A 15,627-nucleotide genomic window follows, 5' to 3' on the forward strand; every position below is an offset into this window, starting at 1 on the left:
CTCAAATAAAGTAAGTAAAGTTCAGGCTCATTGACACAATTTACTGCCTCTTTTCCAGTAGGGTTTAGATCTGGACCTGCCTTCTGGATGGCAGAGGGAGGGAGGTCCTGAGTGTGCCTGGCCCTCAAGGGTAGGGAGGAGGCCCTCTTACTGCAGCATCCATCCAAACACGTCCTGTGCTGGGCCCAGCGTAAAGAGGACAGGTTCCGTTCCTGCCTTCCAGAGGCCCCTTCTGGGCAGGCCTGGCGAGACTGCCCTGGGCTGCGAGATGGACGTCACCACGTGCGGCCTTTCACGTTGTCTTTCATGTAGGGATTTAAACAGGGCATTAGAGAAGTGGAGGCGGGACCACGCTTGTGTGTGTTCCAAATACCAGAGACCGGTTTCCTAATAAGGTGGCCAGATTTAGCAAATACAAATACGGCAGGTCCAGTTAAATGTCAATTTCAGATAAGGAGCAGCATTTTAGTATGAGCCTAGCCCATCAATATTTGGGCTATACTTACACTAAGACATGACCCCTTGTTCATCTGAGATGCAAACCAGTTGTACCGTGTTTCATCTGACAACGCCAGTCCGTGGAGCCCGGCGAGTGTTGACATGACACGCGTGGCCCAGAGGAGCCCGGGGCTGGCTGCGTGGCCGCGCGGACCTCCGAGCAGTCGGCTCAGGGTAGAGCGGCCTCTATCAGGGCCACCGCTCTAGCCGGCGCCGCGCTGAGGCGGAAGTCGCGACGCGCACTTCCGCCGGGCGGGCCCGTTGCTGGGTGGGGCGGTGACGTTTGCCCGGAAGGGGCGGGCCCGCCGGGAGCCAGGCCGCGCGGCGCCGCGCCGGCCGAGAGGGGGCCGGATCCCGGACCATGGCGGCGGCGGGGGGCGCCGAGGGGCGGCGCGCGGCCCTGGAGGCGGCGGCGGCGGCAGCTCCTGAGCGGGGAGGCGGGAGCTGCGTGCTTTGCTGCGGAGACCTGGAGGCCACGGCGCTGGGCCGCTGCGACCACCCGGTGTGCTACCGCTGCTCTACCAAGATGCGGGTGCTCTGCGAGCAGCGCTACTGCGCCGTGTGCCGCGAGGAGCTGCGCCAGGTGCGGGGCGCCGGGGGCGCGGCCCGGGGGCAGCGGGGCTCCCGGCGACCGGATGGGGACTTTGCCTCACTGAGGTCCGGCCGTGGGCCCGGCGGCGCCGGCTTCCGAGAGAGGCCTGGTGGGGCCACCCAGGGCGGGGTCCCGGCCGTGCGGCTGACGGCGGGGCGTTGGGGCTTGGAGGCCGGAGGCGGCCGAGCGGGTTGCAGGAGGGGGCAAGCCCTGTGGGGACAGCCTGGGGACTTCCCCCGTGTCCCGGGGGTTCCTGCCGGGCCTCAGGAAGGGTCCTGATCAGATGGAGAACTCGGTGACCTGCTCGTCTTCAGGAGTTTATTTTCCAGGGGCCTCCATTCGGGTCGAGGAAACAAGGCAAGGGGGACTCTGCGGAGGCCGTCCGTCCTGGAAGCAGGGCGTCAAACTCTGGGCATTCTCAGCCCAGCTGTGGTTCTGGGCCCCCATTGGATGACCCTGAGCAAACTCCTTCCGAGACTGACGTTTTCCTCTGTGGAGTGGAGGTGACACTAGCCTCGGAAGGAGACCTGCCCGTCAGAGGGGAAGGCCCCCTCCCGCTTCTTGGCGGGAAGGGAGAAAAGTGTTAGGAAGTTTTCCTTCTCCTCGCCGCCGCCCCCACCTTTGGCGCTCATCTCCGCAGTGAATGGGAGACGTTTTTGACTGTACAGACTTGGAAGCCGTGGAGGGGTCAGAGGGTACCATGCAGCGTTCCTCCACCCTCACTGCAGTGCCAGCTGCTGGCTGTGGGCACCTGGCTGGAGCCCGTTGGTTTGCTGAGCTTAGAGATTTGTTTGCTTCCAGCATTGTGAAATTCCCCCGGTTTGTTCATAGAAGGCTTCGACTGGTGACATCTGCCAGGAATCTAACTTTCTTCTCCCCAGAAGTGATGCAGAGCAGCATTGAGGTGTAGGTTTTTTCTTTTTTTCCTTTTTTTTCTTTTTTGTAAGTAGACGTTTACATCAAAGGAGTTGAAGAGATGCTGCAATTTTCGGAGCAATTTGTGGGCATATAGTCTGTGCCCTTTTTGGAAAAAGACATTTGGAGATTCTATCAGTCTGTCATGTGACAGGAGGAGGCCGACCCAGACCCCGGGGAGATCTGGGGTGCAGGAACAGTCACAGAGGACCTTGGCCCGTGGCTTCCTCAGGGCGCTTCCTGGCTTTGCCAGGGCCTGCCTTGCCAGCCAGTCCTGCGTAGCATGACCTCACTCTCCAGCAGCTAGCTTTCCCAGCACACCTGTAGCTTCCTTCCGGAAAGAAGACGCTAAGGAGTTCTTGGCACGTGAGGTCCCGACCCAGGCTGCAGGTCTGATGCAAGACATGAGTGAACATCTGCGTATGCTTACTGTGGCAGCCTCTGCCCACTCTCATTCCTTGTAGGCCCCACACCCTCCAGGAGCTCTGTGGCTGGGGGCTGCGGGCATGAGCTGTCAGCCGGGGTGTGGTTTGGCACTGGGTGCCCCCAGCCGGCTTCCTCTAGGGCCTGCCCCGCCTTATTGGGCTGAAGGAGGGGCTCCTGGAAAGTTTGCTGTTTGCTGGTCTCCTCTCCTTTGCATTCGTCCTATTTTTTTCCCATCTTGAGCTTGCCGCCTCACTCTAGTCTCCTTTTTCCTTACTGAGTTCAGCACCATCCCCTGAATATATTCTGTGTCCCATGCGTGCTCAGGAATTCCCACTGCAACCCTCAACTCCTGAACCCTGGCGTTGCCTTGGCCTCCCTTATGGGACTAAGGTTTTGCGAAAATTGTGAGGAAAGTGTCCAGGATGCCGTGTGGAATCGGCTGGCTCCATGTGCTTGTTAGTTCCACACACCTGGACCCAGGCCTTCCCTGTGGAGGCTGCAGCTGCTGCTCAGGCCAGGAGCCAGATGGGCCTGACCCCTGGCAGGTGCTCAGGGTGGAAGCCGAGGCAGGCTCCCCTCCGTGGGAGGTGGGGGCGCTGGTCTTGGCCATGGCTGACAGAGGTCCTGGGGTGGTGGACCCCCACGTTCTGGGCCTCTTTCCTGGCTGCGTCTTTCTCAAGGGTCGGTTCCTGCTGTTTGCATCTTGCTCTCCAGCTTGCTCTGGTCCCTGGTGTTACTGCAGGAGTCCTGATGAGGCTGCAAGCCCCCCAGGGCAGCCCACCTGCACCTTACAGGCAGGCAGTGGGAGGGGGCGCAGAGGGCCAGCCCACAGTTACCCAAGGTCCCAGGTCAGGAGGGTGACATGCTGGCTCGGGTCATGCTTTCCTACTCCTACTGCTCCCCCTCCGCCCTGCTCCCGTCCCCGGTGGCCCTGGCCCTATCTGTAAAATGCTCCCTGCTTCTGCTGTCCCCCCACCCCGCTCCCGTCCCCCATGGCCCTGGCCATCTGTAAGATGCTCCCTGCTGCTGCTGTCCCCATCTGGGCTCCTTGGAGGTCTAGGCTCTCTAGATGGCCCTGGGAGCCAACCCCAGGGTCCCCCTCCCCACGTGTGGGCAGGCCCTCACCGCTGTCCTTTTGTGTGCCCATGACATGCTGGGGAGTGTAGAGCAGCAAGGCCCCAGGCAGACACCACACCTGTCCCTGTAGGGGGTCTTGGGGGCCTCCTGTTCCTAAGCAGGCCTCACCCCATTTGCCTCTCGCTCTCCTTGGGGCCTAGCTTGGCCGTCTCCAGGGCTACGTAGAGTGCCCTTCCCCCCATCATTTGCTGCACAGCCCATCCCCAAGCCTCTCCCCATGGGTTCTGTACTTCTGTCCTCAGACACGTGACCCTCTCCTGCTGGGGCGGCCTAGACCTGTTGTCTCCCTCTGTAGCCCCAGCCATCTCCCCCCTGCCCCCACGTCCCAACCCAGCCATTTCCCTCCAGCCACCAAGTCCCACCCCAGGCATCTCCCCCAGGCCCCCAAGTCCCCTACCCACAGCCATCTTCCCCTGGCCTCCACGTCCCCTACGTCCCCTACTCCCAGCCTGGCTGTGCTGGAACCACCAGGCGGGGGAGGGTCTTGCTGTTTGGCTCCTTAGTGGACCGTGCCTGACTCCACCCTGGCCACTGTGCTGTGGGGCGCAGCCTTGTCCAGCCCCCTCCTCACCCTCAGGGAGGGCGATGCTGGCCATGCCAGGCTGCACTGCTGTCCCACTGCCCGCTCCTGAGGTCTGGGCGGCCAGTCCTGGTCTCCCTGCCTGTCTGAGGATGGGCAGCCTCAGGCCCCCACCATCAGGTGGTATTTCTCACTCCGGCCCCAAACCTGCACACCCTCCTGCTCCAGTGATTGTGGCCTTGGGCCCACCTTGCTCACAGCCATTGTTCTTTCACAAGCCTCTTCCTGTTCCTGAGCCCACCCAGTGTCTCCTTTCCGCTTAGGTGCCCTGCCTAGGTGACCCCTCCCAGCTGTTCAGTAGGGACGAATACTCTGGGTCTTGCTGCCCCTGGTGCTCGGAGTACCTGCTCTAGCTGCTGTGCAGATGGACGCCCATCTAGACTCCATATGGGGCATGTGGCCCTCCCGTGCTGGCCCACCCTGGGTCCTTCATCTGGGTGCTGTCAGTGCACCTGGGATCCGCCCGGCCTGGCCCTGCCTCTGCCCAGCTCCCCACAGCTCCTCCACCCCCAGCTGCTCCCTGGCCTCAGAGAGGCTGCCTTGACCGAGTCCGCCAGCCCCACCAGTGCCGTCCCACATAGGTTTCTTGGGACTTGCGATGTGCTAGCATCGCATGGGGCATGGGTGCCTCCAGGCAGCAAGGACAGAGGAGTGTATGTGCTCCTCAGCGGGGCCTGGCCCTGTGCCCGCACACGGGTGGCACTCGGGGGACGCACCAGTGGAGGTTGGCTGCGTGTTAGGGGTGCCTGGGATGCCCCTGTGCCCGCAGTCTGAGTCGCCGCCACCCACGGTGGATGAGGGCGTGCGGCTGAAAGGAGGGGTGCCAAAGTGGGGAGGTGGGGCTGGGGACGCCCCTGGCACGGGTTTCCTCTGGGGAAGGAAGTCGTTTCTCCTCGGAGTCTGATGGGCTTGGATGCTTTTTGGCAGCCTTGGGGCCTCCCTCACAGGCTGCTCGCCTGGCCACCTCACAGGCAGACACTGGCTTCCTCGCCCGCCTGCCTGCTGCTTCGGGAGCTGTGGTGGGGAAGTGGCCCTGTCTGGTTCCCGGGAGTCCCGGTACTCAGCTCCCCGAGGAGGCACGCGCTCTGCGTCCCAGCAGCACCCTGAGTGGCTCCGCTCAGCTCCCCGAGGAGGCTCGTGCTCTGGGTCCCAGCAGCACCCTGAGTGGCTGCACAGATTGCGCCTGTGAGGGTCGGGCTGGAGAGGCGCCCTTGGGAGTGAGTGGAAGGTAGGGCTGGGTGCCAGCTGCCGCGAGGGCAGCTGCTGTGAAAAGAGGCCGCACAAAGCCCAGGGCCTTTCCCTGTGTTTGGGGTGTGCAGAGAGGCTGCTCCGGGGGAGGGGAGCCAGGGGACAGGTCAGGGTGATGTGGCCCGCAGTGACTGGCAGCCTTTGTAATGGGGCTCTGGGTGGGGCTGCGACTCCCATCTGAAGACGTCGCGCGTGGGAGGCAGCTGTGATGAAGTGCCCATCTGAGCCCAGCGTGTGACGGGGACGCAGAGGCGGCCGAGTTCATCCTGCCCAGCCTTGCCTGATGTGACCAGGGGAGGAAAGGCCTGGGCTGCTGCTCCTGCAGCCCGCACCGCCCACCCCGCCCTGGTGGAAGCGGCTCCTGTCGGTGGCGTGGGGGCACGCTCCTGGCAGCACAGCAGCCTGTCCTGGCAGAAGTGGGGGCTGAGCTCTCCTGGCGCTCCTGACCCTCCTGGGGAGTCAGATTTAACCAGCTGCTCTGGGGGACAGAGACACCCCAGGACCCCCTGAGCACGTGTGGGACTGGCTCTTCCTGCCAAGCCTCAGGTTTCCCAGCTTCACGGCTGTTCCAGCCCGACATTCTCTTTGGCTAAGGGGCTAAGGGTAAACTTAACATGACCTTGGCGTGACCCTTGCCCGGGTGAGGACGTCCCCCTGCCCTGGATGTGCACTTGAGGCCTTGAGCTGCTCTAAGGGCCCAGAGCCGAGGCGAGTGACCAGTGCCAGGCTTGGGACAGTGATGGAGCCAGAAGGGGGCTTGACCAACCCAAGGGGTGGGTGGCACCAATCTCTGCTGGCATGGGGGCAGCGAGGGTCCTCCCCAGCAGAGCTTCGTGGAGAGCAGGGGTGCTGAGCTGAGCAGGGATGCCGGGGCCGTCTGTGGAGGGCACAGGGCAGACGGGCAAGTCCTCTGGCAGCCAGCTTTGCAGGTGACAGAGACCCCTGGGAAGGGGCCCACGCAGAGGCTCTGCAGCGCCTGCTGAGGATGCACGGAGCTGAGGTGGTCGGCTTGAGCCTCGTGCCGTGAAGGCGCCATGGAAACGTGGGGGCGGGGGCGCCGGACAGGGTAGCCGGGCCTTGTCACCTGATGTATTCCCGGCTGGCGGCCATTGGTATTCCCTTAGCAGCTGCTTGGAACACGTTTCTTCTCTGTCCTGGAAAGCTCCGCAGAGCGACAGCTGCTCTGTTCCCCGCAGGGTGGAGCCACTGGGTGAGGGCCCCGGCCGGTGGGGCGTGGCTGCTTCGGGACTGGCCTTGCCGCCCCCTGGTGGAGAGGCCTGGCGTTGTGTCTCTGTCCTCTGCCCCTGACCCTAGGCAAGCGGGTTGGGGTGAGGAGGGGAGGCCTAGGCCAGGGTGCCAGGGGCCGCTGCCTGCTGGGGCCTCCTAGGAGGACCCTTTATGCCTCACTCCTTCTTAGAGGGTCTGTGAGGGCTCCCTTGCCTCTGAGCCTCCGTTGCATCCCAGGTGGGGGTCCCATCCCAGTCGTGCTCACCACCCCTCTGGTTTTTGGCTCTAGGTGGTCTTTGGGAAGAGGCTTCCTGCCTTCGCCACCATCCCCATCCACCAGCTGCAGCATGAGAAGAAATATGATATCTACTTTGCAGATGGAAAGGTGTACGCATTGTACAGGTGAGCAGGGCCTCTCCCTGGGTCCTGGCCTCCCTGTGGTTGTGGCCCTTCACGTCCCACTCTCCTCACAACCGGAGGCACTTCGGGGGCCACCTGGTGCACCAATGCTGGGGCCAGGCACCTGGGTTTCCGTCCTGTGACTGGGGAGGCTTACCAGGCCCTCCTGGGGGTAGAGCTGGTGGTTGCGCTGGGGAAAGGCATGCCCAGGTGGCGCAGCACCTGCCTCGGGGGCACCTTGAGGGGCACACGAGGTGTGTGAGCCAGGCCCGTGGCCTGAAAATCCTATAAAGGGTACAGCTGTCCCAGGGCTGGTCTCTCAGAGGAGGGGCAGCTCATGGGCTCAGGGCTAGAGCCAGGCTTCTGACCCAGGCCATGTGCACAGCCATGACCTTGCATCTGTCCTGGGTCACGGGCCTGGGGCCTGGTGAGTGGCCCCGCTCCCGGCGGTGACACTGAATGTCCTGGGGCCGTGGGCGGCTCTTGGTGTCTTCCTAGGCAGCTGCTGCAGCACGAGTGCCCGCGGTGCCCCGAGCTGCCACCTTTCAGCCTCTTCGGGGACCTGGAGCAGCACATGCGGAGGCAGCATGAGCTCTTCTGCTGCCGGCTGTGCCTCCAGCACCTCCAGGTGTGCCCCCCCAGCGACCCCGGAGAGAGCCTAGGCGGTGGGTGGTGCAAGGGATGTGGCCACACGGCTGGGAGGGGCTTGTCCACCTGCTGCTTCTGGCCCTGGATGGCCCCCTGAGGGTCAGGCTGCACGTGGCAGGGAGGCCTCTGGCTGCTGGCGGGGCCCTCTCCTGCCCCTTGCTGCACCGCCACTGGCCTGTGGGAAGAGGCAGGAGGCTTGGGGTCCCCCAGCCTGTGCCCAGCCTCCTGTGCCTTGTAGATATTCACATATGAGCGCAAGTGGTACTCGCGCAAGGACCTGGCCCGGCATCGCATGCAGGGTGACCCTGATGACACGTCGCACCGTGGGCACCCGCTCTGCAAGTTCTGTGACGAGCGCTACCTGGACAATGATGAGCTGCTTAAGCACCTGCGCCGCGACCACTACTTCTGCCACTTCTGCGACTCGGACGGGGCCCAGGACTACTACAGGTGGGCCGGGCAGCAGACAGACAGATGACCCTCCCTCCCCCAGGGCGTGGGGCTAACCGGGCTGCAGCCCTCCTACCGACACCCCATCTCCTGCCAGCGACTATGCCTACCTGCGTGAGCACTTCCGGGAGAAGCACTTTCTGTGTGAGGAAGGCCGCTGCAGCACGGAGCAGTTCACCCACGCCTTCCGCACCGAGATCGACCTCAAGGCCCACAGGACGGCCTGCCACAGTCGCAGCCGCGCCGAGGCACGCCAGAACCGCCACATTGACCTGCAGTTCAGCTACGCGCCACGGCACTCGCGCCGGAACGAGGGTGAGCAGGAGCCTGAGATGAGACCGAGCTGTGGGTGCAGGAGCTGACGTCCCACCCTCCGGCCAGGCTGGAGCGCCCGAGCACCCCTTGTGTGCCAGGAGCTCTTGCTCCCTCAGGGTCTCGGGTCTGCTGCCCTGGGTGCCCGGGGCCCTTCCCTGGACCAGGAGGCTTTTACTGAGCATCTGCTGTATGCAGATCCCACCTGGGGCTCGGGGACCCTCCTCCTCTCCCTTCCCACTGCTCCTGTGGCTTGGCATCCAGGTCGTAGAGGCCCGTGGCTGGCGTGGACCCTGCGAGGCTCCTGTGCCATTCCCGGGCTCATGTGCGCTGTGGGTAGGAAAGCCTCTGCCGTCCAGGCCTGAGCATTGGCCGGGTGTGGCCTTGACGGCAGGCCTGTTCCTCCTACTGTCGTCCCGGGGTCCCGGGAAGTGACAGGCTGTCTGCTGGCCGCAGGGGTCGTTGGTGGCGAAGACTACGAGGAGGTGGACAGGTACAGCCGCCAGGGCCGAGTGGCCCGGGCTGGCACTCGCGGAGCCCAGCAGAGCCGCCGAGGAAGCTGGAGGTACAAAAGGTGGGGGACCTTGCGTGCCACTGACATTCTCCTGTGGTGACCGTGGCCAGTGGCCAAGCTGGGAGTGGGGATGGGGTCAGGGATTGTGGCCAGAGTTTCTGGGGTCCTGAGTGGCAGTAGGGTCTGTTCAGTGTCCTTGGTGAGCACAAGTTTGTTTCTGTTTCTTCCAGTTCTAGCCACAGCCACAGATCCCAGGGTTGGGGTGGGTGAAAGGGGCCTGTGTCAATTGGGCGGTCACTGCAGCTGTACGAGGAAGCACCGCCCCGGCAGCCCTGCAGGGCAGAGGCATCAGACCCCAGATAACCGCCCCACACACTGGGCCCAGGCACTGCCCGCCTGAGGCATTGGTCTCGGGCCATGCTCAGCCTGAAGGCTGGCCTCCTTGTCCCAGGGAAGAAGAGGACCGAGAAGTAGCAGCTGCTGTCCGGGCCTCCGTGGCCGCACAGCAGCAGGAGGAGGCTCGCAGGAGTGAGGATCAGGAGGAAGGTGGTAGGCCCAAGAAGGAGGAGGCAGCGGCGCGGGGTCCTGAGGATCCCCGTGGCCCCCGGCGCTCACCCCGGACTCAGGGCGAAGGCCCAGGTGAGTAAGCCCTACCTGGTGGCAGCTCTGCCCGGGCTAGGAGGTCAGTGGCCAGCTCTTTTTGTTTCTTTGTTTTATTTTTTTGTGTGTGTGAGACAGAGTCTCACTCTGTTGCCCAGGCTGGTGCAGTGGCGGAATCTTGGCTCACTGCAACTTCTGCCTCCCGGGTTCAAGTGATTCTCCTGCCTCAGCCTCCCGAGTAGCTGGGATGACAGGCGCCTGCCCCCACGCCTGGCTTGTTTTTCTATTTTTAGTAGAGATGGGGTTTCACCACGTTGGCCAGGCTGGTCTCAAACTCCTGACCTCAGGTGATCCGCCCACCTCAGCCTCCCAGAGTGCTGGGATTACAGGTGTAAGCCACCATGTCCAGCTTAGTGGCCAGCTCTTGATGGGCACAGTGCCTGGGACGCTCCAGGCCTTCACCTGGGAGGTTGAAGAGCACCCTGCACTGCCAGTCCCCAGAGGGCCTGTCCCCACACCCTGACCTGACTTGGGGGCCTTGTGTTCTTCATAGGCCCCAAGGAAACCTCGACAAATGGTCCTGTAAGCCAAGAAGCCTTCTCGGTGACAGGCCCAGCCGCCCCAGGGTGTGTGGGGGTGCCAGGGTGAGAGTATGGGTGCCCAGGGGTGAATGGTGCATGGTGGGCGGGTGCGGGCAGCCACAGGTGGGTGCCGGGAGGGCAGGTATGGAGCCACGGGGCCTGATAGCTGTTGACCAGCTGTGCTTCCCTGCACCCAGCGCCCTCCCACCACCCAGCCCAAAGCTCAAGGACGAAGACTTCCCCAGCCTCTCTGCCTCCACTTACTCCTCCTGCTCCACTGCAGCAACCCCGGGCCCTGTGGGGTTGGCGCTGCCGTATGCCATCCCTGCCAGAGGCAGGAGTGCCTTCCAGGAGGAAGACTTCCCCGCCCTGGTGTCCTCGGTGCCCAAGCCTGGCACCGCCCCCACCAGCCTTGTCTCTGCCTGGAACAGCAGCAGTAGCAGCAAGAAGGTAGCACAGCTCCCACTCTCGGCGCAGGCTACGGGCAGCGGCCAGCCCACCAGGAAGGCTGGGAAGGGGAGCAGGGGCAGCAGGAAGGGCGGCCCGCCCTTCACACAGGAGGAGGAGGGCGGCAGCCCGGCCGTGCAGGAGCTTCTAAGCACACGCCCCATGGGCTCCGTCTCCTCCACACTGGGGCCGGCCTCCATCCAACCCTCTAAAGTTGGGAAGAAGAAGAAAGTGGGCTCGGAGAAGCCAGGCACCACATTGCCACAGCCCCCGCCCACTACCTGTCCCCCAGGGGCTTTGCAGGCCCCGGAAGCTCCTGCCAGCAGAGCCGAGGGGCCAGTTGCCGTCGTCGTTAATGGACACACAGAGGGCCCGGCCCCTGCTCGGAGTGCCCCCAAGGAACCCCCTGGGCTCCCAAGGCCCCTGGGGTCCTTCCCCTGCCCCACGCCACAGGAGGACTTCCCAGCGCTCGGCGGCCCCTGCCCACCCCGGATGCCGCCGCCCCCAGGTACGCGTGCTGGCTCAGGCCTGCTCCCTGGGTGTCGGGAGGGGCCGGGGTCAGGCTGGAGCCGCAGGCACAGTCTGCATCTGGGTGGTGGGGACCCCTGTGTGATGCCATCGGCCACCCACATGACCTCCAGCCTCCCGTTAACCGCCCTGTGTTCCTTGCCTCTGTGAGACCGGCCCTCATGGCACCTCCCAGGCCCGAGGGTGCATGAGCTTGTGTGGGCTGGGCCTGCCACACCAGCAGCAATGGTGCGGGTGCTGGCCCTGCACCTGCCCTGCAGGGAAGGGGTGGCTGTAGACAGAAGCTGGCCCTGGAGGCCAGGCAGCCCGCAGTCAGCGAGGGTCCTCTCTGGGTCTTGTCCTGCCACCCCTCAGGCTTCAGCGCTGTGGTGCTCCTGAAGGGCACGCCTCCCCCACCCCCGCCGGGCCTGGTGCCCCCAATCAGCAAGCCGCCCCCCGGCTTCTCTGGCCTTCTGCCTAGCCCCCACCCGGCCTGTGTCCCCAGCCCCGCCACCACCACCACCACAAAAGCGTAAGTGTGGGTGAGCTGCCTGGTGTCCACCGGGGGTGGAGGAACGGTACCCTCCCCTTGGGCCACTCTAAAGGCTGAAGCCTCCACCTCCTCTTTACCTTCTGACCCCCAGACCCAGGCCGCTGCCTGCCCCACGGGCCTACCTAGTCCCCGAGAACTTCCGGGAGAGGAACCTTCAGCTCATCCAGTCCATCAGGGACTTCCTGCAGAGCGACGAGGCCCGCTTCAGCGAGTTCAAGAGCCACTCAGGGGAGTTCAGACAGGTCAGGCGGGCCCGGGGAGTCCAGATGGGTCAGGCGGGCCCGGGGCGGGGTAGCCAGCCCGTCTTCATCCAGGGCCCGGGCCAGAGGGGATGACTGAGTCCGGCTCTCCGGTGGCAGGGCCTGATCTCCGCAGCCCAGTATTACAAGAGTTGCCGGGACCTGCTGGGGGAGAATTTCCAGAAGGTCTTTAATGAGCTGCTGGTCCTGCTGCCCGACACGGCCAAGCAGCAGGAGCTCCTGTCTGCACACACGGACTTCTGCAACCGTGAGAAGCCTCTGAGCACCAAATCCAAGAAGAACAAGAAGAGCGCGTGGCAGGCCACCACCCAGCAGGCGGGCCTGGACTGCCGTGTGTGCCCCACCTGCCAGCAGGTGCTCGCGCATGGCGACGCCAGCAGCCACCAGGCGCTGCATGCTGCCCGGGACGACGACTTCCCCTCCCTGCAAGCCATCGCCAGGATCATCACGTAGCTCCCGCCAGCGTGGCCAGAGCTGTCGCACCGTGAGCGTCCTTCCTCCTTCCTCTCCGGGCTGCCAGGCAGCCAGGTAAGGCCTGGTGAGGCCACTTGGCCTCTTGGTTGGCCAGGCCCACCAGGAAGTCACCAGGACAGTCCACCCGCCCTGTTGGCACACTCAAGCGGGAGTCCACCCCTGCCTCAGTGGTGGGCCAGTCTCGGTTTGCATTCTTGTGCTTTTGGGAGGCGCCAGGGGAGGGAAGGGCTGGGATGCTGGGACCTGTTGTTGCTGGCAAAGCCAGAGGCCACAGTGGCCTGATCTGGGCCCTCCCAAAGCTGAGGGCTGCAGCCCGTGGGGCCTCAGAGCTGAAAGCTGCGGCGCCACTGGTGCCAGAGTCAGATGTCACAGATGTGTGTTGTATAAACAGTTGGCTGTTTCGTGCTTCAAGAATGTTCAGGATTAAAAGCAGACAAGAAATTGTGCTACTTGAAGTTGAATCTTTTTATGAGACAAGCTGAATCTGGGATCTCAAATTGCCTCTGACCTTTTATAAGACAGTTTATCTTCAAATAAATTTATTTTGCAATACCACGCATAGCTGGTGTTCTGAGCTTCTCTGTCTTCTGAGTATACCCTGATGCCAAATCTAGAAACAGGGTGGAGGGGACATCTGAAATACTGCAGCGAAATAATTTGAGCGTAATTATCTGGATCTGGGGTTTTTGGAGGGAGACCAGACACATACGGTAATCACTTTCTGCTTCCAGCACATAGAAGTAGGAAAAATGCTCTAAACACAGCCACATTCAAATAAGGCCAAGAATATGTCCTCAGATCAGAGAAAGTGGGGAAATTTCTCTAAAGCAAGCAGAAAGGGGCTCCCATGGTGATGAAGAGCCAAGGTCAGTGGCTGCAGAGGGGCTGGGTCAGCCATGTGGCGGCATTGGCACTGCCCCCCTGTAGCTGAGGACTTGGACAGTGGGACTCAACTGTGTCCCCTGGGTGATGGCCATGCTGGGGCTGGCTAGGAGATGAGAGGCTGGGTAGGGGCCACCTGCATTCCCCCCACACCAGAGGCGCCTCACAGCTGATGCCCACTTGGCAGGGGATGGTAGGTTCCTAAGCAAGACCAGCTCCACAGAAGAGTAGAGCAGTCTGGGAAATGGGCTGTTTCCTTAAGGTTATTGGAAAGAACTTCTCTTTCCGGGTCTGGCCCTGTCACCCAGGCTGGAGTGCAGTGGTGTGATCTCAGCTCAGTGCAGTCTTGACCTCCTGAGGCTCAGGTGACCCACCTCAGCCTCCTGAGTAGCTGGAACTACAGGTGTGCGCCACCATGCCCAGCTGATATTTTTTGTAGAGAAGGGGTCTTGCTATGTTGCCGAGGCTGGCCTTGACCTCCTGGGCTCCAACAATCCTCCTGCCTCGGCCTCCCAAAGTGCCAGGTTACAGGAATGAGCCACTGTGTTCGGCTAAAAATGACTTTTTTGTTTTGAGAGGGAGATTCGCTCTTCTTGCCCGGGCTGGAGTGCGATAGCGTGATCTCGGCTCACCACAACGTCCGCCTCCCAGGTTCAAGCGATTCTGTCTCAGCCTCCCGAGTAGCTGGGACTACAGGCATACGCCACCATGCCTGGCTAATTTTTTGTACTTTTAGTAGAGACGGGGTTTCTCCATGTTGGTCAGGCTGGTCTGGAACTCCCAACCTCAGGTGATCGCCCACCTCGGCCTCCCAAAGTGTTGGGATTACAGGCATGAGCCTCCGCCCCTGGCTAAAAAATGACTTCTTAAGGAGCAAGAGCTAGAGGAATATGGGGCAACACTTGAGTGGCAGTTGCTGTGACAAGCACTGCTGCAAGCTCCACACCCCTCACCACAGTAATTGTCACCCTCCCACGCCACAGGAACCACGACGGCCCTTTTACAGAAGGAGAACCTGAGGCACAGACAGGTTGAGAGACTTACCCAGGATTACTGAGCTAGAAAGGGGCAAAGCCAGCATTTTGGCTCCAGAGATGGTTCTTAGCTGTGCTTCATTCAACCAGGAAGTTATGAAAAAAAACCAGTTAGAAATCCTAGGAATGAGGTTGGGTGCAGTCGCTCATGCCTGTAATCCTAGCACTTTGGGAGGCTGAGGCAGGTGGATAACAACCTGAGGTCAAGAGTTCGAGACCAGCCTGGCCAACATGGTGAAACCCCATCTCTACTAAAAATACAAAAAATTAGCCAGGTGTAGTGGTGCATGCCTGTAATCCCAGCTACTTGGGAGGCTGAGACACAAGAATTACTTGAGCCTGGCAGGTGGAGGTTGCAGTGAGCTGAGATCTCACCACTGCACTCCAGTCTGGGTGACAGAGTGAGACTCTGTCTCAAAAATCCTAGGAATGAAAAAGTAATTGAGATAAAAACCCCAATAGATGGGTTCAAAAGTAAACCCAAGCTGGGGGATGTAACTGCAAAAGGTAGCGGTGAGAAGTGGGGAAGGGCGTGGCCATGGAAGGCCATGGAATAGGGACCTGGCACTGGAGGCTTCACGGCAAATCTTACAGGAGTCCCAGGAATAGAAGGTGGCGAGAAGAGGACATGCGAAAAACTGTGACTGCTCACCCCAACACCAAGAGAGAAAACAAACCATCAAGGACCAAACAGGATCAACGATAAGAAATTCTTATCTAGACAAGGATTTACAGAAAAGAACCCTACAAATCATTACCAACAAGATAACTTACAAACAATGCAAATGGTACCATTAGCATCCCTCTCATCAGCGTTATAGAATGCTAGGACATAAGAGTGAAATCATCAGGGTCGGACGCGGTGGCTTATGCCTGAAATCCCAGCATTTTAGGAGACCAAGGTGGGAGGATCACTTGAGCTCAGGAGTTCAAGACCAGCCCAAGCAATATAAGGAGACTCCATCTCTACAAAAAACTTTAAAATTAGCTGGGCATGGTGGCACATGCCTGTGGTCCCAGCTACTCAGGAGGCTGAGCAGGGAGGATCACATGAGCCCAGGAGGTGGATGTTGCAGCCAGCCAGAGGTTAAAGTAAGCCAAGATTTTGCCACTGCACTCTAGCCTAGGCATTTATTTATTTATTTATTTATCCCTCAAAAAAAAAAAAAAAAACAAAAAAACAGGTTCACTCTAGGCCCGTTGTGGTGGCTCACGCCTGTAATCCCAGCGCTTTGGGAGGCCGAGGTGGGTGGATCACCTGAGGTCGGGAGTTTGAGACCAGCCTGACCAACATGGAGAAACCTCATCTCTACTAAAAATACAAAATTATCCGGGCATGGTGG

The 15,627-nt window shown here is 61.4% G+C and overlaps 1 protein-coding gene across 9 annotated transcripts; it reads left to right on the top strand.

The window, feature by feature from the left end:
* Positions 1-787: 787 nt before the first annotated feature.
* Positions 788-12,927, top strand: ZNF598 (zinc finger protein 598, E3 ubiquitin ligase). 9 transcript variants are annotated; one of them, XM_034940940.4, is made up of 12 exons: positions 788-1,081; positions 6,913-7,025; positions 7,521-7,650; positions 7,909-8,120; positions 8,188-8,435; positions 8,889-9,006; positions 9,398-9,585; positions 10,100-10,190; positions 10,325-11,082; positions 11,457-11,613; positions 11,726-11,876; positions 11,994-12,927. In XM_034940940.4, the coding sequence occupies exons 1-12, from the start codon at positions 860-862 to the stop codon at positions 12,345-12,347; spliced, it is 2,742 nt and encodes a 913-aa protein (XP_034796831.1). In that variant the 5' UTR covers positions 788-859; the 3' UTR covers positions 12,348-12,927. The 9 variants fall into 9 exon arrangements, with proteins under 9 accessions (XP_034796831.1, XP_034796835.1, XP_054956620.1 ...); XM_034940944.4 differs by having other exon boundaries at positions 8,218-8,435; XM_055100645.3 differs by having other exon boundaries at positions 8,218-8,435; positions 10,100-10,172.
* The last annotated feature ends 2,700 nt before the right edge of the window (positions 12,928-15,627 follow it).

Source organism: Pan paniscus, chromosome 18 (assembly GCF_029289425.2).
Source record: "Pan paniscus chromosome 18, NHGRI_mPanPan1-v2.0_pri, whole genome shotgun sequence".
Taxonomy (NCBI): Eukaryota; Metazoa; Chordata; class Mammalia; order Primates; family Hominidae; genus Pan; species Pan paniscus.

Bases quoted from the DNA above. Each gene is read 5' to 3' on its own strand.
- ZNF598 (XM_034940940.4), top strand. From the start codon at position 860: ATGGCGGCGGCGGGGGGCGCCGAGGGGCGGCGCGCGGCCCTGGAGGCG. The intron at 7,026-7,520 runs GTGAGCAGGGCC...GTGTCTTCCTAG, and splicing joins AAGGTGTACGCATTGTACAG to GCAGCTGCTGCAGCACGAGT. The intron at 7,651-7,908 runs GTGTGCCCCCCC...TGTGCCTTGTAG, and splicing joins TGTGCCTCCAGCACCTCCAG to ATATTCACATATGAGCGCAA.